The sequence below is a fragment of the Lethenteron reissneri genome, chromosome 66 (assembly GCF_015708825.2).
Source record: "Lethenteron reissneri isolate LAM-NWPU_2019-01 chromosome 66, ASM1570882v1, whole genome shotgun sequence".
Lineage (NCBI taxonomy): Eukaryota > Metazoa > Chordata > Hyperoartia > Petromyzontiformes > Petromyzontidae > Lethenteron > Lethenteron reissneri.
Genome location: NC_083844.1, coordinates 4,943,515 through 4,971,382, shown reverse-complemented (window position 1 = coordinate 4,971,382; position 27,868 = coordinate 4,943,515). Strand labels below are relative to the sequence as shown.

The following is a 27,868-nucleotide window of genomic DNA, read 5'->3' as shown; positions in this document are numbered from 1 at the left end:
TAAAAATAAATGTAACGTCACTTTACCTTGCTGAGAGGAGTTGTTAGCCTACGAGGATGGTGGTGAGGAAGGGGAGGAATCGTGAACGGGGGAGACGCGGGTACGCGGTGACTCATCTCGACCCATACAAGTTCTAGCAAGCGCATCGTATCCCAAGCAAGACATCGTATCCCAAGACATTTTTTTTCGTCAAAAGGCGACGTATACCAAATTCGACGTATTCCAAAGCGGTCGTATACCGAGGTATGACTGTATAGGCAAAGCCACGCTCTGTTACTCCATATATGGGCCTAAAGCGTTGACATAATTTATAATTCCTTCTGTCGCGGATCTGTGTTATCCTGTTAACAGCGTGTGTGTATGGGTGTGTGCGCTCCGCGGCCGACGGCCATGGCATGGCGTGCTCGTTCCAGGGTGCGCCCCAACCAATTAAGCTCCTCTAAAGTCCCATCATTTGCATGATGGACTTGTGGACCTGGGCGCTTGAGTGTGCGGATGCAGGCATGAAGAGCCTGGGTTCAAATCAGGACGACCGAGGGGGCACTTGATGTCTCTGTTTAATAGCCTGCAATGAATTGGTCTTTTGTGAGCGATAATTGCCCCTTTTGTGACTGTGTGAAAATGTGAAACATCTTGACCTTGCATTTTTGGCTTCATCCTAACCCGCCATCTTCCCGACTGCCTGGCCTACTCCCACCTGTATAACAACCCTATATCCAAAGACAACAAAGACAAAGATCCCACGTATAGCCTTAACGGACTGTTGGGGCAAGTGCTGTTAGCGAGCACCTATGAAGGCCGGCACGGCACATGAGGGGGTGGGTGGCCAGCACCGCGTCCGGCCACCTTTGTCTCCCTAGTAACGATGTTTACACACCGCACCAGGTACTCATTTGAGGCTGAGTCGACCTAGGGGAGACGCTATATCCACAACAGTACACACACACACCAACCCCGTCGATCTAACTTCGCTCTTCCTCTTCCTAATAACTGCACCCAACCAACCCAACCCATAATGACGAAGAAATCTAGTATATTTATTTAAACAATTCAGGGAAAGACGTGTTGCTCTTCAAACAAGGTGAATTATTTAATTTTTCAACACACTTCCCTTGACACCCCCCCCCCCCCACACACATAATCACATTTTATTTGTTTCCTCAAAAAATTCTAAGCTATCGCTCATTCACATTTATTGATTTATTGTAAGTGCAAAGACATGGTGCTGTAAACGTTGAACGATTGACCTTGCCACCCACACGCGGCTGCAACGATGATGTCGATGAGGGTGCTGAGCCTCTTGGTATAAATATGAGGCACGGGATTGAGTTGAGGAGAGGGAGGCGAGGGTGGCACGTGGTCGACCCAACTCTCAATATGTATAAGGTTGGTATCGCACGCATCGTTATACATGGTGGTCCAAATTTAAGGACGCATAGGGTTATTGTTATTATACATGGTAGTCCAAAAGTCAGGACAAATAGGCGTATTTCACTTAAACACTGGTATTGAAACATTCGATTTGTTTACTCTTTAAGTGAATATTTTATCTATTATAATTTTCTATACTTCTTTCTGTGGGGGGGGGGGGGGGGTGTAATTTCAAGTCTATCGGTTACAAAATTGGACGAAGCATCCTGAATGGGGAATAAACAGAATCGACGATGTTCCAAGATTACACGTGTTAGCTTTAAAAAGTCCGAACGTTCACGTCAAAAGAGAAAGCATGCATGCGTGCATTCATTATCGTTATGTAAGTCAGGTTAAGATGTGTGAAAGTCAATGCAATGACCCTGCAATAGGTGTTATTATTGTTTCTATCTACGTGACTTTACCGAAAGACCCAAAGAATATGACTTCCTGCAGTCATAACCCTGTGTCCTGACGTTTTGGCTATTTTTCGATTTAAAGCTTTCGTGACTGCAGGGATTCATCTTCTTGGTTCTTTCGGTAAAGTCACGTAGAAAGGAAGTAATAAAATAATAAAAATAAAACATAATAAAATACAATTCTCACGACGTTTCGGCCACAACGCAAGCAGCCGTCCTCAGGTCACCTGAGGTCACCTGAGGACGGCTGAGACGTATTTTATAATGTTTTATTTTGATTATTTTATTATTCTCTTTCTACGTGACTTTACCGAAATAACCAAGAAGGTTTTGGCTATTCTTTATATACACATATTAAGTTATATGCACAGCCAGTTATACACGCACACCCATGCATACACGCTATGGTGGCGAGATGTTAAGTACTTCGCCTGGTATGTAGGAGGTCGTGGGTTCGATCCCGACCCTGAAGCCTGCTGCATATTTGGAGTTTGCGTATCTCTCTCATCACCAGCAAGGTGGCTGGAAATGTTAACTACCTCGCCTGGTGTACAGGGGGTCATGAGTTTCATCCCGACCTTTATGCCTGCTGTATATCTGGAGTTTGCATGTTTTCCTCATTTAGAATCAACGTGCCTTCAAAGTATTTAGCTGCTATACATTTCCACATGATGATAAGCCACTTCGTTGAGCTATCGCCTGTGGCCAGGTCGCTTCCGAAAAAAAGCTATAGAGTTCAGTTGGGCCTTACCTGGTAAAAAAAAACATAGACACATAGTACGCATATATACACATACTCAGATACCAATACATACACACATGCAAATATAATACACATAAAGTTATATGTACACGTATGTATGCCCGTTATGCACATGCATACAGCATATATACATACACATATATAAACGTAAATCGACGCGTTACTTTTATGAGCACCAAGTCTGCCACAACTGAAAGTGTTTCCTCATTCGAATACCTTAGCATCTGGCTCGATTCTCATCTCAACTTCACATCTCATATTGTTGATTGTCCACCCCGTGTTGATTGTCCACCAACGTGTTGATTGTCCACTCCATGTCCACGTCCACTGTCTACCCCGTGATTGTCCACCTTGTGGTGGTTGTCTACCCGTGTTGATTGTCCACCCCGTTTTAATTGTCCACCCCATGTTGATTGTCCACCCCGTGTTGATTGTCCACACCGCCCCCTTGCAGGAGTCCACCATGAGGCTGTGTCTGGCTCTGGTTGTACTTGTCCTGGCCCTCGGCACGACGAGTGGCTCCCATTTCCGCGGGGGAACCATCTCCTGGATTCCTCAAGACGGCAACCAGGTGTGTGTGGTGGTGTGTGTGTGGGTGTGGATGTGGGGGTGTGTATGTGTGTGTGTGTGGGTGTGTGTGCGTGTGGGTGTATGTGTGCGTGGGTGTGTATGTGTGTGGGTACGTGTGGGTGTTTGTGTGTGTGCGTGTGTGCCTGTGGGTGTGTGTGTGCGTGTGGGTGTGTGCGTGTATGTGTGTGCCTGTGGGTGTGCGGGTGTGCGGGTGTGCGTGTGGATATGTGCCTGTGGGTGTTTGCGTGTGTAGCAGTTAGCGCGCTGCGCTACGAACCTGACAACCCGGGTTCGATTCCCGGCCAACACCGGTGACGATTATCTGAACCGGTCCTGGGCCTCCCCTCGGTCAACTCAGCCTCAAATGAGTACAAAGGCGGTCGGGCGTGATGCTGGCCACCCACCCCCTCGTGTGCCGTGCCGGCCTTTATAGGTGCTCGCTAACAGCACTTGCTCCAACAGTATTTAAGGTTATACGGGGGATCAATCTGCTAGATCAATACATGGTCAATCTACTGCTGGATGAAGGCATCCATATTCCACCGCTCTCCTCCCATGATCAATAGTGGAGTGGCAGCGCAGTGATTAGTGCCCCCTGCGTGCCTGATGACCCTAGTTCGATTCACTGCCACGCCTAACATCAGTGGCGGGTTATGATATCTGAACTGGTTCTGCCCTTTATCAATCCACACAGAGCAACGTGGTGAAGTGCAGGCAGTCCCCAACTTACGACCCTCCCCGACTTACTAACATCCACACTTACGAACGAGCTTCTGCAAGATTTTTATTATTTTTACACGCTTTTATTTAACTCACTCTGTCTGTTGTTGTTGTCGTATCCTCAAATCTTGTAACTCAATTTTAACCCACTTCCCAATGTGGTATCGACTGAAAACTTGGTATGCTTATGTCATACTGATGACAATACTATATTCAATTTTTTTAAACATTTTTTATATGTTATGTTTCGGCTTGGGTCTAATTGTCCACGCTCAACTGATGTTGGCTGTAAATCACCACGGCACCTTACGTTATGGCAAGCTTCGGGGCCACTTCCTGGAATCGTGGAGTTCTTCCATTACTAGTAGGGTACGCTCATTAAAGCGTGTTTTTAAAACAAGTTTATTTTTAATATTACTTATTATTTTTAAAACCATCCGACTCGCGAAACGCGGAACTATTTGGTTCGGCAAATATACACACATTCCTTCTTACTTACGCGTTTAACAACGCCTCCTATGTTCTTTGTTGAACCGTAAACACAGATGACCAGATCTAATAATAGGGTTTCCCCCTTTTTTCTGGCAACAAAACTGAAACCTTTTTACAAGGAATCATGTGTGCATTAACTATAATACTTGTGGTCAAAATGCAAACAAAAACACACTCTGATAATATGTGCATTTTCAGAGTGTTTTTTGCATTTTGACCACAAGTTTTGTGGTTAATGCAGACAGACACGATTCCTTGTAAAAGGGTTTCAGTTTTGTTGCCAGAAAAAAGGGAAAACCCCTATTATATTTTGGTACTGGCAAAGGCGGTCTAATTACGTAGACACATTCACACTTCACGCGACGTAAGGGGCCGTCCATAAATGACGTCACGCACCTAGGGGGGGGGGGGTCAGACATTTGTGACGCCGTGTGACGAGGGGGGGGGGGTCAAAAATCGTCAAAAATCGCGTGACGTAATTTATGGACGACCCCTTAACGCCCCTTTGACAAGATCAGCGAGGTGTTGCGAATCATTCGTGGCGAACGCTTTGGTGTGTGAGTGCAATGAGTGTGACATTGCAACGGGGTGGGGAGGCCTTCATCTAGCAGTGGATAGGCAATGGGCTATGAATAATCGTGCTATTTGGCGAAGTACTTCTTTGTAGTCCACAAGTCGAGAGCTAACATTTCACTACTTGTCGCTACCGCCAGTGCTTTTTCACACGTGACTCTAACGCAGCTAGAGCTGCAACGATGCACAAGATTAAATTAATGCATACGGAGGAGGGGGCTTGTCACGTGGCTCTGTGGCCATTCGGGCTGACGGGTCCACTTACGCAAATCCATTTACATACATACGACCACGCTGAGGTGGCATAACGTTACGTGGTTACAATTTATGTAGGAGGCCACTAACAGCAAGGTATGTGATAACCGCTTGAAATGAGTGGGGGTTATCGAAACATCCACATTTGCCGGTTAAAATGCATTGGAATGATTAAAGGTTGTGCTACCGTAGGCAGGAAATAAATTTCTGCTCTGGCCAAATGGACTACATCGCCTCTGGTGGAATCCGTGTCTCGTACTCATTTTCCTGTGTAAAGTCTCTCCTCTTTCTATTTGCCATCTAAAAACACGTTCCTTCGGAGTGGGCAGGTAGGAACTTGGTTGGACAGCGCATTCGTGCACGACAGACAGACAAATAATCCCTGATGGGCAGTGTGAAAGCTGTTGTTCCAACCTGTATAAGTGTAATGTATCGTGTCGTGTATAGTGTAGTCACTGTAGTGTGTAAGTTAAACGTTGAGTTTTATAAGGGCACCACGGGGTGACCAGCCCCACCCCCCACCCAGCCCCACCCCTCTCACCCCCCACCCTCCCCACCCAACCCCTCCCCACCCTCCTCTCCCCACCCAGCCCCTCCCCACCCTCCTCTCTCCACCCAGCCTCACCCCTCACCCTCCCCTCCCCATATGCACGACAGACAAATAATCCCTGATGGGCAGTGTGAAAGCTGTTGTTCCTACCTGTATAAGTGTAGTGTGTCGTGTATAGTGTAGTGTGTAGGTTAAACGTTGAGTTTTATAAGGGCACCACGGGGTGACTAGCCCCACCCCCCACCCAGCCCCACCCTCAGCACCCAGCCTCTCCCCACCCTCCCCACCCAGCCCCTCCCCACCTTCCCCACCCTCCCCTCCCCACCCAGCCCCACCCAGCCCCACCCAGCCCCTCCCCACCCTCCCCTCTCCACCCAGCCCCACCCCTCCCACCCCCAACTGAATCACCTTAAGGCTGGGAATGTTGAAAGAAACACGAGGCAAAAAGATCAGTTTTTTTATTTTTAAGGCTTCCATTTTATGAATGGAGCCACCCTCCCCCAGTTTCCATTTTATGAATGAAACATCGCCCGTCTCCTCATTGGCCCGAGTCGCGGCGGTGCTCCCCCCCACCACTAACCCACCCCTCTACCAACCCCAACCCACCGCTCCCATTGATCGGCGCCCCCGAACCATTGGGAGGGCTCCGGTGGGGCGGGGCCATGCACGACAGACAGACAAACAATCCCTGGTGGGCAGTGTGGAACATATTGTTCCTACCTGTATAATCCCTGGTGGGCAGTGTGGAACTGTTGTTCCTATCGGCCCCTCCCCCTTGCTTAGGCCCCTCCCCTTACCCCCTCTCCCATAGGCCCCTCCCCTGACCCCTCCTCCCTTAGGCACCTCCGCTGACCCTTCTCCCTTAGGCTCCTCCCCTGGCCACCCCCCCATATCCCTAGGCCCCTCCCCTGACCCCCCTTCCTTTAGGCCCCTCCCCTGACCCCCCCATATCCTTAGGCCCCTCCCCTGACCCCCCTCCCTCTGACTCCCCCCCCCCTCAGGCCCCTCTCCTGACTCCCCCCTTCCTTGGGCCCCTCCCCTGACCCTCCTCCCTCAGGCACCTCCTCTTTCCGTACCCGGCAGTAGGTCTCCACCAATCAAAGAGCTGTTTATATTATTTAAGCACGACAGTCAGACAGACAAAAAATCCCTGGTGGACAGTGTGGAACATATTGCTCCTACCTGTATAAATGTTTTCTCCTACAACATTAGAGTGCAGGGCCACATTAAATACGCACTATGACAATAGTTTAAAGCGATTTGAAGCATGTTTTATTTGGGGGGGGGCAGAGCTGTGACGTCATATTTGAGGGGGGTAAAAAATCGTCCAAAATCGCGTGACGTCATTTATGGACGGCCCCTAAAGAGGAAGCAGTGGGTTCTAAAAAGGAAGGGTGGATCCTAAAGAGGAAAGGTTGCATCCTAAAGAGGAAAGGGTGAGCCCAACATAATTGAACTTCCCTGCTGATTTAATATAATGAATGCGTTGAATCAAATACAGGAAGCAGCAATACCTATAGTACAACGGATACAGCCACGGACCAACTAATTCTATTGGTTTATTCAAATATGTTTATTATCATACTGTGCAGGGCAAAGATAAACATTTAATTCAGAGGAGACAGATTAACACAGTAATTATAAACAATATTCACAACTTCCCGCTGCCATGGTGCAATGGTGAGCACACTGGACTTGTATACCAGTGACCATCGGTTTGATCTCCAGGCATGGATATTGAAACAATAGACCAGGTTTTTAAATTCCCCTCCCCCACCTCTGTACACTCAGTTGTATATATGGTTACACCACAGTTGATGGGTAGCTTGTGTATAGTCGGGTAAAATGTGGGTACTCCCAACTCTTCAAAGATGTGTAGTATGGTTCAAGGAGACTTGGACGACGTAGACGGAGGCACACTTATTTACTAACACAGTTGTATTACAGGCCGAGATATACGACTCTCGAAGGGGTATCGGCCCCTTCACCCGTCTAACAGGGAGATCCCTCTATCTCTCCCCCGGCTAGCCTACTCCCAGGTCCTCCACTACAGGGCGAGGGGAGGCTAGCTGACCCAGCTCTGGTTAAGCTGGGATCACGGCACCCTGAGTCATCAGACCGGCTCTTAGAAGAACATCGGCTCTGGACTCTAGGGGCCACGCCATTGGCTTGCCCTGGTCGGTCCTGAGAAGGACAGCGATCCAGGGGAGTCCCAGGGCATATCTAGCTGGTCTTCTTGCTTCACTGGTTTAAGCTGAACACTTAACCCCGAGCCTTTCGGCTCACCGCCTTATATAGCAATTCCCCCTCTGAGGGGTGGGGCCGTGGGGGATCCCAGCTCCGTGTTAGCCCCCCAGGCTAAACGGTGCGAACGTGGATGTAAGCATCTCCTTGCGTACGGGCATAACCACGCCCAGTGTGTTTGTTTGCCATCCGTAACACCTCTACAGATGTATGGATAGCTTGTGGGGAAATGTAGGGCAAATATTTACAGTGCAAATGGGCTCTCTAGAGCTCCCTCCAGTGGAGACCCTTTCGCCAGCAGCGGCTTGACCAAGCAATTGCAGGGCTGCACCTTTACCTTTCTCACTTCACAATTCACTGCAAAGATAGCCACTTCTGTTTTGTGGTAACACCCCAAACCACAGACTCACGTGAAGCCACTCGTGTGTTTGCATACACTAACGCCAGGGTGAAAGTCACACTTTCGACATTAACTCTTTACATGAAAACCACAACCGCTCCAGACTTGCTGGCGATAGCACGGGTTTGTGGTTTCAAGGGCATGACCTTATGCAACAATTACAGCACAGCCTACTACAAATTGTGCGATACCTGAACCTCAACGTGCCTAAAGAGGAACATGTTCAATCACGTATACGCCATGTACATGAATATGCATTAGCACACCTCACATGAATATGCCCCTAAAGAGGAAGCGGTGGGTTCTAAAAAGGAATGGTGGATCCTAAAAAGGAAAGGTTGCATCCTAAAGAGGAAGGGGTGAGTCCGACATAGGTTGAACTTCCCTGCTGATTTAAATTAATGAATGCGTTGATTCAAATACGTGCAACAGGCAGCAGCAATACCTTCAGTACAACGGATACAGCCACGGACCAACTAATTTTATTGGTTTACTCAAATGTATATTATAGTGTGCAGGGCAAAAGATAAACATCGTCATGACATTCAGAGGAGACAGATTAACACAGTAATTATAAACAATATTCACAACTTCCCGCTGCCATGGTGCAATGGTGAGCACACTGGACTTGCATGCCAGTGACCATCGGTTTGATCTCCAGGCATGGATATTGAAACAATAGACCAGGCCTTTAAATTCCCCTCCCCCACCTCTGTACACTCAGTTGTATATATGGGTACACCACAGTTGATAGGTAGCTTGTGTATAGTCGGGTAAAATGTGGGTACTCCCAACTCTTCAAAGATGTATAGATAGCTTGGGGAAATGTAGGGCAAATATTTACAGTCCAAATGGGCTCTCTAGAGCTCCCTCCAGTGGAGACCCTTTCGCCAGCAGCGGCTTGACCAAGCAATTGCAGGGCTGCACCTTTACCTTTTTCACTTCACAATTCACTGCAAAGATAGCCACTTCTGTTTTGTGGTAACACCCCAAACCACAGACTCACGTGAAGCCACTCGTGTGTTTGCATACACTAACGCCAGGGTGAAAGTCACACTTTCGACATTAACTCTTTACATGAAAACAACAACCGCTCCAGACTTGCTGGAGCGGTTGTGCTGGCACGGGTTTGTGGTTTCAGGGCCATGCCCTTATGCGACAATTACAGCACAGCCTACTACAAATTGTGCAATACCTGAACCTCAATGTGCCTAAAGAGGAACATGTTCAATCACTGCTCATTACCTGCTACATGGCTTAATGTATCATGGAATACAGGCAGACCTCGCTTAGCGTGACCCCAGAGAACGCCGATTCGTGAGAGCGAGTGAGAACACGCAGAAAGCCCACCCCGAGGAAACGTACCCCGCCCCCATCATTCAGTCATCCAATGAGAGCGACGCAAGATTCTCAGCCACCCCTGTGACGCTATGCCTTGTGTAACGTAAAACACATTGAGTCTGTCTGGTAACTTTACAGACTCTAATAAAGGGGTTCTGAGTACGGTCCTTCCTTTCTTTCATACCTGTCAACCTATACGGTTTATCCGTATTCTTGCACAAGGAAATATAGTTTTCAGGTACATACGCCGTACGGCCGTTTCAATACGGGGAAAAAATGTCTTTGTATTTCTCCCTTGTGATGGGACTTTATAGATGAACCTTGAGATTTATTAGAGGCATGATGTAACCAATAAGGTCTGAATTGGTTTGTAATAAGGTCGGCACTGATAAGGGGTTGACAGGTATTTAGTTTACACACAAAAAGCTTAAGTGACGCCATTGCTCTTGGTCCATGCAGGAAGTGATGCCCCCTCACGCCCCAGTGCTTGTCCTTATCCGCCATGTACATGAATATGCATGAGCACACATCACATGAATATGCATCACTTGTCGCATCACACTTCTCTATATATATAAAAGTGAAAGTTGTGGATATGTGTGTCTCTTCGAAATGTTTAGCATACTTCTCAACATGCTACAAACTTGAGATTTGGCATGTGGGTAGCTCCCATACTGTACACAATGGAAAAATATACAAATAGACTTTTGTATTTGGAGGGGGGGGGGGGATGACCATGAAGTGTGTGGCATCAACCCGCATACAGGACTAGCGAGAATTGATATCTAGTGAGCGTTTGTGGTATCGATTAAACGGGAATAGGCTGATTCCAAAGAAATCTACAACCTTCGATATGTAGTTATAATAAATTACGAAATAACCTTGTCGCGAACGCACCCCCATATTCACAATGGTATAATGACCCTCTTTTAGCGCCTATTCAATTAGCACTCACTTCTCCAGGAATGCATCTTGAATGTTAATCGAAGTCTGCCTGTATAGTTCCGGGCTCAGCATTAAGACCAGTTGCAGATAAAATTAAGCCCTGTCCTATGTATATAAATCTGTAAATAATGAATAAACCCCATCCGGATTAGAAAAATAAGTGCATGATGAAAATCTAACAAGGTATTTCTTTTTTGTAAACTATTGTGTCTGCATAATAGCGTTTTTTTTGGTGAGATCGCGTAAATATAAATGTATTTGAACCCGCCACCACCTAACACAGGCAATTAGTAAGGTTTGTGATGTAAACAGAACATTCCAATTCGTTACTAGTACAGCACATGGTGTGTTGTGAGAGTAAATCCACATTTACAATCTGAGTACAACGTTTCGCCAGTAATTACAACTAGCTTCATCAGGCGACAGCCAAATTTGTGGAGGAATCCTCTTGTTTCGTTCTTAAATAGAGGGATAGATGTGATGTCGTCACTTCTCCAACGTAGTGGGGTTCATTGCGTGTGCACGCGATCCAATACACCATATGGGTGGAGGTGCACGCAAACCTATGGCCTAACCCAAATGGTGCTCTTGGTGTTTAATCCGTGTATCGGTTGATGTGAAGACACACGTGTCGCATCTTCTCCGATGGCATGGGAAAGTGCCCGATATGCTATTATTGCTCGTGTTTCGCATGCAGATTTGTACGAGCAGATTGCAGAGGTTTGCGTTTCTGCAGAATGCCCCATAGATGTGGTTCCTTAACAATACTGCCAGGACCTGTCGCTCCTTACGATCTTATAGTTGTTCAGGATGACCTTTCTGATGGCCAGGTTGAAGGGTGGTACGTCAGGACAACCAACACCCTACCCTATGTCTTGCGGTTGCCCAGATGCATGGTTGCTTCATGATCTACTCACGAGGCCCGTTGGTCTCATCCACTACCTCTTCGCAGTATTTGCGCACAGTGAAGAAACTCATCGGCTCTGTCATTGAAATATCCAAAATGTGCTGCACAAGAGATGGAGAAACCGTGAACGTCGAGCCTCCCAGAAATGTGGCACACTTAAAGGTTACCGAATGCCGACCCCCCCTTCCTCCCCACTTTTGACTCTTTGCAGATGAAATTCAGCTACATGGTGGCTTGGCGCCGCACGTCAGTGGCATCCGCTCAAGGGAGGTACTGCACCGATGAAGACATTGTGAATGGGACGCTCTATTGGGCGGGAGACCAATGGACATGCATCCAAGGCTGCAGCGACACCAAATCCATGGCCATCACGTGCATCGAGCAGAACATCTACTCGGACTGGATGGTGGGCACTGCTAATTTCGACTTGGCAATCCCCACCACCCAGCAGAGCGTCATCAGGTGAGGAGCAAGTAGCAGCGGTAGCTGCCAGTCCCATAGCGGGGGAGGGAGGGGGCAGGATAGGGGGGGTCCTCGGAGGGGTGTCGGAAGAATTGGTGGCCAAATATTTTCGATCAAGTCGGGCAGTACCGACTGGTGGCTTAAGAGATGGCGCCTTGACAAATTTATCTACGGCCCTGATAGTCGAAACTCATACCAATGATGCGATGTTAACAATGATAGCAATACTCTTTGGTTCTTTCGGTAAAGTCATGTAGGTATAACAAATAATAGATCACGACGTTTGGATCGCAACACAAGCAATCATCATCAGGTGGGACAACCACAGCAAGAAAAAAACTGCTGAAGTAGGCGAGAGATCTGCCATGGCACGAGGTTATAGAGGCCTCGGCAGTAGGGGGGGGAGAGAGAAGGGGGGGAGGAGGCGGGGTCCACTTTCTGCCCCGCCTCCTTCCCCCCCCCTTCTCTCTCCCCCCCTACTGCCAAGGCCTATATAACCTCGTGCCACGGCAGATCTCTCGCCTACTTCAGCAGTTTTTTTCTTGCTGTAGTTGTCCCACCTGATGACGATTGCTTGTGTTGCGATCAAAACATTGTGATCGATTATTTTTTCTACCTACGTGACTTTACCGAATGAACCAAAGAGGATGGATTTCTGCAGTCACGAAAGCTTCAAATCAAGAATGATAGCAATATTGAAGAAATCGACTATTTAGGGTAATGACTACAATATTATATTCCTGCCACTGATGGTTGTGGCACACGTGTCCGTCTACAGCTTCACGAGCTGTTGCTGGGTGCCTGTGAACATCGCCACTTCTCAAGGCACCCACATCTCTGGAGGCAGCTCGTGGTCCATGATCGCCGTAATCAACCCGGGTACCCGGAGTGACACCAGCAGCCCCAACATCTCCCCCATGACCACCTCGAAGCCGCTCATCAAGTAAGAAGCAAGGCCAAGCGATTTAGAAGACTGTCACAGGCTTTATATTATAAACTAATACTATGATCTAAACTATTTTTTATTTTACCAGGTAAGGCCCACTGAGCTATGTAGCTCTGATAGCCCAACTTAGTGGCTTATCATCATGTGGAAATTCATAGCATATACTCTAAATGCATATTTCTAAATGTGGAGGGGCAAACCGGGAGGACACGGAGAAAAATCCACGCGACCACGGAGAGACATACAAACTCCGAATATACAGCAGACTTGAGGGTCTGGATTGCACCCACGACTTCCTGCATACCAGTCAAGGCAGTTAACATCTCCTAGCCACCGCGGTGCCCCATATTATATTGAGTGCACTGCTGTGGAAGAATTATAAAGGGACATGGCCAAGCCGTAATGCTTTTGTTGCAGAGCTTAACGGTTCAAGCCCAGCAGCTGCCCCGGTTAATACTCTTGGCGAACCCTAAATATGCCACTTATGAAAGCTTTGTAGTGGATGTTTAAGGTCCCCTGTGACCTTATTTGTCACGGTCCAAAACTTTTTTTGAAAGCAAACAAGCTAATTGGGGTTAAATGTATACAGCAATAGCTCCACCTTGCGGTAGACCAATGCCGACTTAAAGGCTGATGTGCTGCACAGAGACAGCTTCTACTGGGAGCTCTCCTCTGAGTAGGATAGAGCAGGAAACATTTCCCCCCTACTGCCAGACAAATATCCATTTATAGGCCGGTGCTGCGTACACCTTGTGCCGCACTGGGACAGCTGCCACGTGGGGGGGGGGGGGGGGGGGGGTGAGGTTCCCTTGATATTCTTAGGTGTTTTCGGTAAAGTCACGTAGGTAAAACATCAAAATTAATTTGGATGTTTTACCTACGTGACTTTACCGAAAACACCTAAGAATATGATTCCTTGCAGTCACGAAAGCTTCAAGTCTAGGTTCCCTTGACTATAATGCAGGGCATTGGAATGGACGAGATGTGCTATAAGGCGATTTAAGCTGAAGCGTGCATGGGACCTGTAAATATCGGAGGGTGTACCCCCCTCCCATACTCAATAGCTGAATTCATTCGGCCCAATCTCAGCACTGGAGAATGTAAGCTATAAGCTCAGAGACAATAAATTAGAATACACACGTACATGGGGCCCATTCTTAAACCTTAGAACAGCATTAAATACCAGAGCCCAGAACGGCAATGACCTGGTCAATCGCCCCTTCACCCGCTCCCCCCCAAAAGAAAATCCCTTCCTCCCCTCCCCCGACCTGGTGTGCCTACCCGGTGTGCTTGCCTGATACCGTCAATGCTCCTTGTAATTCGTCCAAAACGTCAGGATGTTGCAATGTATGATGTGAGGATGTCGAAAATAAAAGAAAAATATATCGGTGGTTGTCACAAAATGTCCGCAAGGCTCAAAGTGGGGTGCACCAAGGTGTGGAACATCCCGGTGTTGGACGCTGATGGCGACGTGGTGAAGTGTCGCTACGCCACCATGAACACCTCCGACGAGTGTGGAAGTATCTGCGGAGTCGCTCCCTTCGGGACCTTTGATGGGGTGCGTTCTCTCACATCCATTACTCCCCATTTGCACTGGCACATCCGAGCCGTGCCAGCGTGGGTCCCCCGTACGGTACGGGTGGTGTTTCCACTGGCTACTTGCAGAGTTGAGCCAGAACCAAATTGTGATACGCTGGCCTCACAAGATGTCTGAATCTGGCTCAGAGTCAAGCAGGCCAAGGGGCGGGGCTAATGACGCATTCGTTTACGTGACTTCAGTCAGTACACTGAGGACACAGTGTCACCAATGTGTCATCTGTGTCTCGATTAGTTCATTGTGTGTAAAGTCAGTGGCACGGTTCATCTGTACTGAAAATCAGGTACACATGACAGTAGGTGGCCGAGTGGCTTTGAGATCAGAGCACTAATGTGTCAACGCCGCGTTGTTGGGTTTCAGTCACGCATGATTTTGACCAAGTTCTAAAGTGTAGTGGAGTCAATGGTCTCAGCCTGGTGACCAGTGACTTACACAGAGATCCACAAGAGTGTTTGCAATTCATGGACTCCAGAGACTCATAGACTCACGTTAATACCCACAGACCTAATATGATTCAACGGGCTTTCAAGTGCTTCTACCATTTTCCTCTCCTCCCAATCCCCCTTCCACTCTGGTCTTCTCGCACCGTTTCTCCTCTGAGGTTGAACTCATTTGGTCGACCCTTCCACCTCCCTCCCACTCCTTGCACTTCTCTATCTGCCGCCCTTTCCTCTCCTCTCTTCGTCACTGTGGGCCGGTCTCCAAGATGGAAGTGCCGCAATGTTCTCTGTGCGAGCGATCCAAATGGATTGTTCGTCTCATGACCTGACAGCTTGAGCAAAATTTGGGATACAATTTTTGGGGGAAATGACAGAAAGAAAACCTGGGTTTGAATGCGGGTTTCAACCATCCATAACTAAACGAGTTTGGAGAGTTTATTCTCAGCCCGGTGACCAAGGATTGTATAAAACACATCATTACATGTTTTTTCCCCTTAATTTGGCTATAAATTAATATTTTTTAATAAGAGTTTTCATTCACTCTTCTAAACGAAAGAGATTCAGAGGCGCAGGAAAGCAGAGGCAGACCGGAAGGTAAATACAATCGTTACACTTTCCCAAGCTCTGTGGTCTTATATTAGGGGATGTCTGCTCAACTGCCTTCGCAAGCAAGTGAATGCGCTTCACATCGTGCTTGTTGCTGCTGCGTGTGGCAGGACGCGTGCAGCATCACATTCACAGTGCCCGTGACCGCCTCCGGCCTCTGGGCCCTGGCGCTGATGATCGAGGACTTCCCACGCAACAGCATCACCATGGGCTCCGCCTCATACTCCCCCAGCAGCCCGCTCTCCAGTATCCCGCTGCAGGTCCTCTTGGAGAGTGAGAGTCGCAGCATGCCCATTAAGCGCGCGAAGTCACACTCGGCGGCGTGGCATCGCCCTTACACTTCCGTGATTTCCCCACCCAGTGGTAACACTGCACATCGGGTGATATCAGTAGCACGAAGACAGGTCAATATTTTTACATAATGTAAATAAATATGCGAAACTCGGAAGTTTGAAATCCGAAATCCATCGCTTATGTAACTATACACAGGGCGGTGACATGGTCAAGTGGTAACACGTTTTTCACCTGTTGCAGAGGATCACAGCACGAGTCCAGAGGCCACCCTGGTTAATACTGTGGGTGTATTAACCATAAATAGCATGCAGAATACGCAGTATCTATTAGTGGTTGGGTTATTAACAGTTAATCAACATACATACTTCAACATACGAAATAATAGGTGCTGCATATTCTCAGATTAACATGATCCATTGTACCTTATGTGACTAACCCCTCCTCTGGTCTTCGCACCTGATGGGCTCAATCTATTTAAGACCCAAACAGGGAGACTTCTTCACAATTATGGCGACCGCCTCATGACGCTGGTTGTAATCACCGATGAAACGTTGTACTTGAATTGTAAATGTTGTGGGTTTAATCTCCAACATGTGCTGAAGTAGTAACTAACTGGCATGTTTTGTTAACGTGACAAATCTTACTAATTGGCTGTGTCCGGTGGTGGCAGGTTTAACGACAAATTTATACTTACGCGATCCAACCCAAAAAAAACTTCTGTTAAGGATAAAAGCCTACGACTAGTACTACGTGTCAAATATACATCATGCCGAATAACATGCGGCACAACCCGATAACAGACCGGACAGCCGCACAACACAACCACATCCAAATGTTTGCGGTCGTCGTTGTTTTGACCGTGACAGTGGAGACGGCAAGTTCGTGCGCGAGTCCGTATTTCGCGGGAGCGACGCCTCGCGACGGTGAAACGTTCCATACGACGCAGGGGCTCCTGTTCGAGCTCAAAGTCGACATCGCCCTGCCCGGCGATGCGGCCCCAGGGTGAGTGCGACTTGCCGAGTCCCATAACATCCCCGTCTCATGGATGCAAACCTCAACTTGAAAATGTGCACACCGTGGACCTCAAGGCTGCCCGTTCGGAAGGTCCTGGGAGTGCAACAAGGATGAGCTCACAAGCCGTGTGCCATCATCTGTGGGAGATCTCCACAGAAAATACCTGTAAATAGTGCAGTGATTACCTTAACGCTGTGAAATATTTTCTCAAAACATAATTTTACCGTGGAGATTGGGTGCGACCGCTTCTCCCCGTCACCATTTAATGACTTAACTGGCTCCAGGGACTGTGCAGCAGCTTAGAAATTTGGTATGAGGAAGAAAGCAATACTAATTTAAGCCAGAACAGTCCGGATTGCTGTTCTGTGAACTCATTTAGCACGGTACATCCATCTCCCCTTATTTTGACCAGACGTCCGTATGGACAGCATAGGATACAAAAACATAGGATTATAATGGATAGGTGCACCGTGTACTCTCGTGGCACTTCCTTACGTCAATAATCCCAAAGAAGCCTAAGCAATGTTCCAGAAAATACAGAGATAATTTCAGCCCTGAAAATAATCTCTTAACCTCGACCTCTTGACCTTAACCTGCTGTATGTGTGCCGCGTGTGTCCATGTGTGTGTGTCGTGTGTGTCCATGTGTGTGTGTGCGCATGCCGCGTGTGGTGTCTGTGTGCGTCCGTGTGCCACGCAGCGTAACGATCGTGCGGCTGGGGACCATCGCGCCCGTTGGGGTGCAGAAGAGCGCCGTCGAGGCCGACGCCGGAGACCCGAAGCTCTTCCACACGATGCTGAGCTGGATCCCAGGACGGGATGACGTGCAGAGCCACCAGATCTGCTTCTACGCCTCCGACAGCAACGCGTCAGTAGCGCCATGTGCCTAGTAACCAGTAGCAAACACCACAATTGAAGGTGTAATAGACGAGAGTTAATACTGCAGGTGTATTAATCAATGTTACGTTGCCGTCTGCTTCACAATGAATGATATAGGTCCCGTGACATTATAAAAAAAACAGGCCAAGAGTCAGTTTAACATGTAGGTTTTCGCGACCAATATTATCCATAATAAAGGTTTTTTTGGGTTAGATAGCATAGATGTAAATGCGGGTTTAACGACATATTTATATGTATGTGATCTAACCCAAAAATCCTTCATGGATAGGTCAAGAGTACTGCTCTCACTGGCAAAAGCTGATTAATTATTCACAAATTATTTAATTGGGAATAAAAAAAGACTGAGGAACATCGTCCCCTACTTGCAGACTAATGCCCATTTTCAGAGAGGTGCTGCGTGCACCTCGTGCCACAAAGGGACAACTGCCACTGGGGGGTTCCCTTCGCTAGAAGGCAGCCGGTCATTAGAATGGTTGAGATGAGATGTGATGCAGGTGCAACAGATATTTGTCAAAATAGGATAGCGCCTGTTTGTTGTTTGAGTTGCAATCCTTTAACCTGTAGGACTCCTCGTTGGTCTATGTATTCACTAACACCATGAATGTGCGGGACTTTGAATTTGCAGAGGGTGCAGGTTTCTTGGCTAGGACTTTGGCTGGAGCTATGCAGCTGTTGGGACATTTTAAGCACTGAGGTTGGACACTGAGTTCCTAAGATAACCTCGCCTCAGACAAAGTTGATGGCGGTAGTTAATAGTGGAGCTATTGTAGCAGGATTGCAAGTCATGGCAGGAGGAGAGAAGTTTGAGGTGGTAGTGTCGGCCGCATTACTCACTCGCACGTTACTCACCAGCGTGCGTTACTGACCCACGCGCGTTACTCACTCATATGTGCTGTGTGCGAGCAGCCAGGAGACCGAGCTGCGCTGCGTTAACGTCGTCGTTGAAGGTGAGCCAATCACATCGCTCAGCCCGGCATGCACATCATTATAGCTGGGCCCACCGATTGTTTAACTAATCGATTCCTCTACCAATGATCAATTCCTTTATGCGATTCATTGTTGATGTTGTAACTTGCTGACCCGCCCTTACTGGACATTTATTTAAAAAAAGAGCTTAATTAGGATAAAATAATTGGGTCCCTTACTTGAATAATCGAATACATGGAAATAGTTACGGGAAAGCATTCTCACATGTGCCGCTAGACGGGAGGTAATGGACAAGGCTCACTAACGTCATCTGCTTGGTGTGGCTGGTCGACGGTTTTCCATCTTCAGAAGGCAGGATTTAGAGGTGGCTTCCGTTTTTTTAAGGTCGCAATGCGAGAAAATTGTATCTAAATGGAAGAACCACGTTCCAATGAAAACGTGTCATTTGAACACACTACGCGAGGACTTGCCGTATCGAAAAATGTCTTTTGATCATTCCCGTTTTAACTCGAGAACCAAAAGTAGAATAAGGAGGAGCGCCGGTGAACTTGGTCCTCTTCCTGTCTTTCTTTTATGATGGTTGATAAGCGCAGGCCCAAAGGTCCAAAATGCCAAGCCACCAGCAACTAATAGTGCTGGTAACGGTGTACGCAATACATCATTAATCTATTTATTGCATTGCACAAGGTTAAATGAGACGATGGAGCGGTGCAAGGAAAGAAGCAGTGAGAACTGTTGTGACCTGCAGTATAGTAGTTGAACACACGCCGAAGCGCCACACTCAGTATAAGTGAGACGAAAGTCAGTCTGGTAAACTTAAGGACTGCTGATGGCGTCTTCATCCCGGGGTTTAAACAGCCCCGCTCTCTTCACACCCAGCTTATAACTGCTGCGGCATGGCTGGCCCCGCCCTAGGCCACGCCCCCCTTCCTGATCCTTCGGGAAGGTCCGGGCCCCTTACCACGTGACCACCAAGCTCCCCGCTGGGGCCCCCCTTTGTCTAGTCACGTGTCCTGTCGGGTTCACGCAGAGTGTCACGGCCTGACACAACCTCCGTGACACCCCGCCTACAGTACCCGTACAGAGCCAACACAGTAGTGACGTCATATGTCACTACATATGCAGAAGCACCGCACCCAGTAGAGGTGAGACGAAAGTCAGTCTGATAGACCGAGTCTTCAACATGAATGGAGGAATCAAGGAGTAAAGTTCATGGGAACAGTAACCATGGTACTTGTGGTAGGAGGCGACTGACTGCTGCTGAGTAAATTAGCAGAGTGACTCAATGAATTATGGATCATCAATGACCCTAACTGCTTTACTTTGAATTATATGAAGAATGGTGAGGTAGGAACTGGGTATTCCACACCAGATATGACAGAGGGATTGCAACGTTGGCCGAATGTGTGCTTGCACATGCCCGCGGTGGATATTCAATGACAAAGACGACTGCTGAGGCTTACAATGTGTAAATGAAAAGTCCACTGCATCAGGAGAGATATCCGATTGTGTTCTCTCTCATTTCCACTCTAGGCACCGGCGGACCCATTGCTTTCTCCTATGACAGCATCACCACCAATGACTTTCCCATCGAATGGACAATCACCTTCAGTGACCAGGTGCGGAGAGCATTTGCCTCAAGACTTCATACCAGAGCAAGTGCTGTGATGTGCCGAGGCATTTGAGCTCCCACTGAATGCAAAACCTCATTGACATTGATGACACCTTGCTTGCTCCCCTCTCTCCATGCCCAGATTGTCTTGCCCACCATCTCAAAGTACTTCCGCTTCTGGGAGCTGCGCAGCGGCCGTGAGGTGTACCGCGTGGACGGTACCACGGTCACGCCGCTGCCCAACGGCACAACGGTCCGCTTCACCACGCCGCCCTACGTGTTCAGCGGTGGGGTCCCGCTCTACATCACTGTGGACGAGGGCGCCGCCATGATGGTCGTCAACGGCTCCATCGTCACGAAGAGCAACGCGCGAAGCCGCAAGGACTGGGTGTTCACGCTGCACAAGAAGGTCTTTGGTGAGCAACTTAATATTATTTTATCACGGTTGCTAAGCACAGGCCAAGAAAGCTATGAGAAGTGCGTTAACCTCCTCAAAACTGCAGCTGAAAAGCACATCCTGTAGGGTTACATATATATTAGAATACAATCCCTGCTGGTCCCCGGAGAGTGAGGCACTGGTAACCGTCATTAGGCAGTGCATTCTTGGAGTCAATGAAGAAGGCAATACGGCAATGATGGACAGAGCCAGTAGAGGAATCAAGCATCACCCATGATAGCCGACAAGTGTGGAGTCTCATCTGCCAATTGGGAGGCGGATATCCTTAAAAATACAAGAAAATTTTAGTTACGACAGATGCTATTGCCACCCAACGGCTTGTCAATCCACAGTGCTAAAAAGATGCCGACAATAAACGGTGCATAAAACAAGACCTTTGAAATGTAATTCGAAGCTCCCTGGAGCCCTCCAGTTTAGGCCTCTCCATTCACAATAGAAGCATGCTGCCTCAGCCATAAAAGTCAGACCTACCATGCGATAATGGACATCCTACCTCACCACCACCAAAGGATGTTTCCATTATCAAACCTGGTAAACCAGGAAATTAATCAAAACACTGCTCGGCAAAACACTACCAGGCAAAACATAACCAGGAAAAATGCCTTTCCCTTGTACTTCCTGCAAATTGGTCCGCTCTCGCCCATATACTTCGCACCTCCGATTATCACGGTTGGCTATGTACGGTACGAAAGACATTCAACACACATACAGCTGAGTGTTGTGTGCTCGTGTGGAGTCACAGCACACACAATCAAAAACCCTGGATGTGCAACTAAACAATGCAATGTGTACCCTATGCTCTCACAGCTACACTGTAAAATCAAACCTTTTCAATCACTCATGTGTATCGCTCCCCCACAGCTGAATGCTATGGCTTTGGAGACCCCCACTACAGCTCGTTTGACGGGCGCCTCTTCGACTTCATGGGCACCTATACCTTCGTGTTGGCATCGAACTGCCTGGGCGCACAGCAGCCGACAGCATGGCGAGTGCTCGCCAAGAACGAGCACCGGGGTCACATGGGAGTATCATGGACACGCCAGGTGCACACCGAGATCTACGGCTACACCATCTCCTTCCTGAAGAACGGCGCCGTCCGGGTACGTACGGGAGCGTGAGTGCGGGGATTGGTAATGAAGTGGTTAGTGCACTGTGCCCAGAGTTCGATTCCTGGCCATTGCTAACAAAAGTGGTGCTTATGTACACTGAACCTGGGCCTTACCAAGGTTGATATAGGCGTATCGTCTATATATATAAAAGGGAAATTTGTGAATGTGTGTCTGTTCAAAATGTTTAGCGTACTTCCCGACATGGAAAAAAAAAAAAATTGCCATGTGGGTACTTTTCAGACTATACACCATGCAAAAATTATAAAAATACACTTTTGTATATTTTTTGGGGGGCAATAATGCATATATTTTGGACGGCAAGTGAGCTGTGACGTCACATCTGTCATGTGACCCGTATGTGGAAGCGTAACGGAGTGTGCCGACGCAACCTGAAAGTTGTGTGTCTGCAGCAAGCGCGTGTATGTGTGTACCTATGGACGCGCGCGTGTGTGTGGGGGGAGCGGTAGTGTAGTGGTTAGTGCGCTGCCCTACGAACCCGGCGACCCGAGTTTCATTCCTGCTCACGGCCACCACCGGTGACGATTATTTGAACCGGTCCTGGGCCTCCCCTAGATCGACTCAGCCTCAAACGAATAACTGGTGTGGTGTGTGAACATCGCCACTGGGGAGACAAAGGCGGCCGGGCGTGGTGAATCCAAGTCCCGGGCGAAGCCGGGTAGTAAAGCTAGTTTCAGTATATAAGGTTGGCCGAGCTACTGGCTCAGGAGGGACAAGGGGGAAATGAGAAAAAAGGAGTGTCACTAAATTGGTTCTGGGCACCTGCTCAGAGGTTGGGTCTCGGTGCTGTGGGTCTGAAAGCAAGGGGCTCACCTCCTGGTGGTGCTAGGACTGACCAACACGAGACACCTGGAGAGCCCTCTGTTTATTTGCACATCTGATGAGAAAAAATGTATGCTTAGGAAATGTTCCTGCGAGGTGCATTACTGTACTACGCAAGGAACCGAGGAACCCTACTATACTCCAGGATTTAACTGTACTGTTTGACCCTTGATACAAAACCTGACTATATGGAGAAATACTAAAATACTCATCAGATTAGATTGAGGTTTATAAATGCTACGAGTACTATACAACCGTGTGTATCGCAAACTTCTCACATCACATCCAGCTGGTAGCAACGACTTTTTTCTGCCTCTTTTTGGCCACTCATTTAACCCCCCACCCCACCATTGGCTGCCTGCTGTACCACGTGACTCTCACCATAGTTCTCCCTCCGGCCCCCACCTTCATTGAAACAATGTTCCAAGCTCATTGGCTGATCCCTGGTCAGGTGGCAAGAAAAAACTACATCCACAACAAAGTCATGCACTTGAACTAATCTACAGCCATAATTGTAATAATGCACTGGTAAAAAAAAAGTATGCAGACTACTGCTACTGACACGATTTTTGCTATAATTCATAGACAGAAACCCTACCCATGACCGATATGATGCGGGAATCTTTCATTCTTTGGTGACTGTGAGAATGGCTGGTATTCAATAGTTTACGTTTAATATTTGATATATATTGTGGCACCACGGTTGTGTTATAGCTCGACGGAGAAGCCATCAACCTGCCGTTCTATGATCCCAGCGAGAGATTCCGAATCACAAGCTCCGGGGGCTACATGCGTCTCATAACGGACGCTTTCTTCAGTGTCGAATACAACGGTGAGTTCATGCCTACAGTGTGTTCTCCACATAACCTGGGGGGATATATCATGTCCCACTCTGCAGCTTTCCGCAATTGTGTTCAGCAGCTCTCCGATGTTTTCGGGTTGAAATAGATGTAAAATAATGTGGGAGCCAGAGGACATTCCTGTCGCACCCCAAGGTGTACAGGGAATGGCTCCGACTTCCGGCCACGTAGTTTTACCCGGGCCCGCTCACCATTATGAAGGTCCTTAATGATCGTGAGCAGAGGGTCAGGGACTCCGAAAGCATGACGAACTACCCCGAGCCCAGGCCTACTGATGGTATCATAGGCCTTGACCAGGTCAATAAAGCAGAGATGTAGGTCTTGTTGGAATTCCCTACACCTCTGCTGTAGCAGATGGACAGAAAATATGGGATCTGTGCACGACCGCCCTTTCCTGAAACCGCATTGGGGCTCCGCAAGCCTCTCCTCAGCGTGCCTAGCAAGGCGATGTTGAATAATCCTAATCAGGACCTTTCCCGGCACACTGAGGAGTGAGATGCCCCTGTAGTTGTTACAGTCTGTGCGGTCCCCCTTCTTAAAGAGGACAACCAGGGCATCCTTCCAGTCCTATCGAACCCGTCCAGTGGTCCAGACTGTTGTTATGCTGTCATGTAGGTCAGTCTGTGCACAAACGCCACCTTCCCTCAGCATTTTGCTTGGGAGATCATCTCTGCCCGGTGTCTTACCTGGTCTCAGACTCTGGATTGCCTTCAGTACTTCCACAACAGATGGCACCTCAGCCAGCCACTCACAGGGGGTGACATCTTCCAATATTTGAGGCACCGCAACCTCGGCAGGGTCATCTCCACTTTGTCCCATGTTGTTATCCAGGCTGAGGGATGTCCCCTACCCCAGGACCTCACATAAATGCTCAGCAAATCTGCAAACCTGTTCCTGGGGGTCGGAGATTTTTACAGTCCCCTATTTACCCACACCGTACGGTAAAGACACAATATTATTAACAGTATTGACCAATATTAACATTCTTCACTATGTTAACTCTCTTAACAATAGCTCAACATGACCACCTGAGTGACCTAAACTCTTGGAACAATTATAATCAGATAAGAGTACCATAAATAATTCTACAACCACGTTAAATTAAGAATATAAACACCAAGTACATTCTGTTCATCCATAAACCATTCAGAACTCGTTTATGGGTCTGGTCACAGCTACTCATAAGATATTTCATTCAGTTACTGTGTCCCTGTGAAGTACCGTCTTTATTGTAACAATTTGCAGAATTATTGGCACATTTATATCAGTAACCACGTTAATTACAGCATTTAAAACAATTTTCTATACTGTTGGCCATAGCCACTCACAAACGAGTCTTGAGCATAATCTAAGCTTTGTTGCAATGCTACTCTGAAGTCTGAATCCTGAAATGTACATATTAAATCAGTAATACGTTTTTAAATACTTTGTAACTTTACGGACGCCATTTTTCTTTTAGCATGTTCAGACACCCGTTAACTTCTGTCGCAAATAACTCCCTCGATGACAGATTGCAGCCTTATCCCACTGATTTCTACATCGTAGCTATAGTTTCTGCACTTGGTGTACCCTGTCGGTTACTCATGTACACGTAGGCGTACACAGCAGAATGCCACGCTCAGCTCTCGGCCCACGTGTCATTGCACATGCGCCGGCCGCCATCGCTCCCTCTCTGACACTAATGGCTTCTCGCCGCCACCACAGGGGCGGGGTTACAGACAGCGCGTGTTTGCAGGCAGGGCAGAGCCTCATCTGTGCATTACCTTTGCAAGTAAAATATTTGGTCCTAACCAGCCCATCTCACGCTAAGGACGAGATTTATTGCACCCTGATCAGTGCCGGATTATCCTAGTAGCAAAAGTAGCATATGCTACGGGCCCCGCACTTTCAAGGGCCCCGTACTAAATGTTTTCAAGCTATCAATTCCGGTTTAGGGGCCGTCCATAAATTACGTCACGCACCTAGAGGGGGGTCAGACATTTGTGACGAGGGGGGGGGGGGTGAGAAATGTGACGTCACATCAAAATGCGCAACTTTAAATACATATAGACAACACGTTCTACTTAATTAGACGTTTTAATAAATGTTCTCTCCTACAACATCAGAGTGCAGCGCCACATTAAATACGCACTACAATGACAATTGTTTAAAGCGATTTGAAGCATGTTTTATTTGGGGTGGGGGGGCAGAGCTTTGTGACATAATATTTGAGGGGGGTCTGACTTTTTGTGACGCCGTGTGACGAAGAGGAGGGGGGGGAGTCAAAAATTTTCCAAAATCGCGTGACATCATTTATGGACGGCCCCTTAGTGATTTTGCACTTGTTGTATTGCTATAGTACTATACTGCCTTCAACTTTTATGAACGACTGGGTGTTTAAGGTTAGCGATTTGTCGTATTATATGCCTGTATAGCAAATGAAAAAAATACAATTACGTTACTATGCAAGTTAAACATTAGTTTTTTAATATTTATGTTTTTTTTTTATTTAGGGCCCCTTTATAACATATGCTACATGCCCCGCACTCGCTTAATCTGGCACTGACCCTGATGTGACTTTTTAACGGGCCGGGGGAGGGGACCTATCTCAGATGCCTACTTAACACCCTGTGCCACATTTACGTGTCAATCACATTTCCTCCTTGTATTAAGTTAGACTGCCATAAATTCGGTAGCTTTAAATGACTTTAGATTAAGGTGGAGTTCCTGATATTCCGATTCATCTTCATTTTGGATGATCTGGAAACAGTTTGGATGAGATTGACCAGAAGAAAACATAGTTTCCACATTCTTCCCATAAAATATTATGTCCATAATAAAGGTTTTTTGGGTTATAATATAGTCACTTGGCATTGAACGATGACACTATGTTAATCGTGAATATATTTTTAAAAGTAGTATAAACATCCTAAGTTGCAATTCAGAATCTTAAATCTAAAAGGTATCAGGATGTGATTTGAAAGCTGTATGTCCCCGTGTTTCCTCCCCCATAGGCTGGGACAGGGTGGTGGTCTCTCTGCTGAACCACGACGTGTACAGAAACACCACGTGTGGAGTGTGCGGCGTGTGGAACGGCGATCAGACGGACGACTTCATGATGCCCGATCACTCCCAGGCTCCTGACGGTGCCACCTTGGGCAACAGCTGGGAGTTGCCAGAATGGAAGGACAAAGAGAGGTGCCGTGTATACATTCACTCACACACTTACACGCGAACATATACACACTCACATAAACATGGAGATACACACTCATATGTACACATATGCACAACACACACACACACTCATACAACCATTGTTCACCACTTAGTGGTGGTAATGCCATCACAGCTCTTGTACCAGGCTAGATACACCTTGAGGCCATGTAAAGTGTCAAAGTCACGGAACATACCCAGGTGTCATCGGTTGACTGACTGAGATGACTGGCAGATGCATTACCTGTGCACCCTACTGTGCCAACTTGCTGCGTTTTTACCACCCAGCGCTTCGCTAGTTGTTGTATCACTACTCTGCCCTTAGCTCTTGCTGAAGGGTGGCTGCCTCCAACTGCCAAGGAGCGAACTTCACGAGCCTCGTCCAGAGACCAATCTTGACACTGCTGGTACTAGTCGTCGGCAGGTCCGATCAGCGCCGCATCCTTTTGTAGCACGTCAATCCATTTCTTTTTTTTTATCCAAGATCAATGCTAGGTACAGTGGTAATTGATATTTATTAATCTTTTACAGAATCTGATTATTGGTATGAATGTGGTTTTTGGTAGAGAACCTTTTTTTATCCAATTTGCACATAAGCACCTTGGATTAGCATGGTTAGCTACGTACAATCCTAAATAAGTTTAATATACATACATGTGATTGATTTTCCAATTATCTTTGTGAACACTTACGTGCGGCACATACGAGCTAATAGGTCTGTAGTTCTTCATATCACATTTATTGCCCTTACAGTATATTTTCATTTGGAATGCTTCCATGGTATAATGGTTGGCTCACTGGACTATAATACGGATCCCTCGTATGATTTCATGGTGCTGCAGTTGAAACAATGGGGCAAGTTTGTTAAACTCCCCTGCTTATGTCCATTAAGCAGGATACATTGTTACACTACAATCGTTCTCCGCATCCTGAGAACGATTGTTTAAAGACGCTTTATACATTTGTATTATTTAAATAATTATTACATGGGCGATCGGCGGGTCGCATGTGGTCATTTTGG

The 27,868-nt window shown here is 47.4% G+C and overlaps 1 protein-coding gene across 1 annotated transcript in view; it reads left to right on the top strand.

The window, feature by feature from the left end:
• Positions 1-1,350: 1,350 nt before the first annotated feature.
• The window catches only part of LOC133359927 (IgGFc-binding protein-like), a 55,560-nt gene continuing 29,042 nt past the window's right edge, over positions 1,351-27,868 (top strand). The window contains exons 1-14 of the mRNA XM_061578488.1: positions 1,351-1,386; positions 3,047-3,163; positions 11,801-12,051; positions 12,830-12,994; positions 14,411-14,555; positions 15,751-15,913; positions 16,801-16,936; positions 17,648-17,815; positions 18,754-18,794; positions 20,308-20,393; positions 20,529-20,802; positions 21,705-21,943; positions 23,507-23,624; positions 26,646-26,829. Of these exons, the coding sequence (XP_061434472.1) occupies positions 1,378-1,386; positions 3,047-3,163; positions 11,801-12,051; positions 12,830-12,994; positions 14,411-14,555; positions 15,751-15,913; positions 16,801-16,936; positions 17,648-17,815; positions 18,754-18,794; positions 20,308-20,393; positions 20,529-20,802; positions 21,705-21,943; positions 23,507-23,624; positions 26,646-26,829 (2,096 nt within the window). The 5' untranslated portion in view covers positions 1,351-1,377. The remainder of the gene's footprint in view (positions 1,387-3,046; positions 3,164-11,800; positions 12,052-12,829; positions 12,995-14,410; positions 14,556-15,750; positions 15,914-16,800; positions 16,937-17,647; positions 17,816-18,753; positions 18,795-20,307; positions 20,394-20,528; positions 20,803-21,704; positions 21,944-23,506; positions 23,625-26,645; positions 26,830-27,868) is intronic.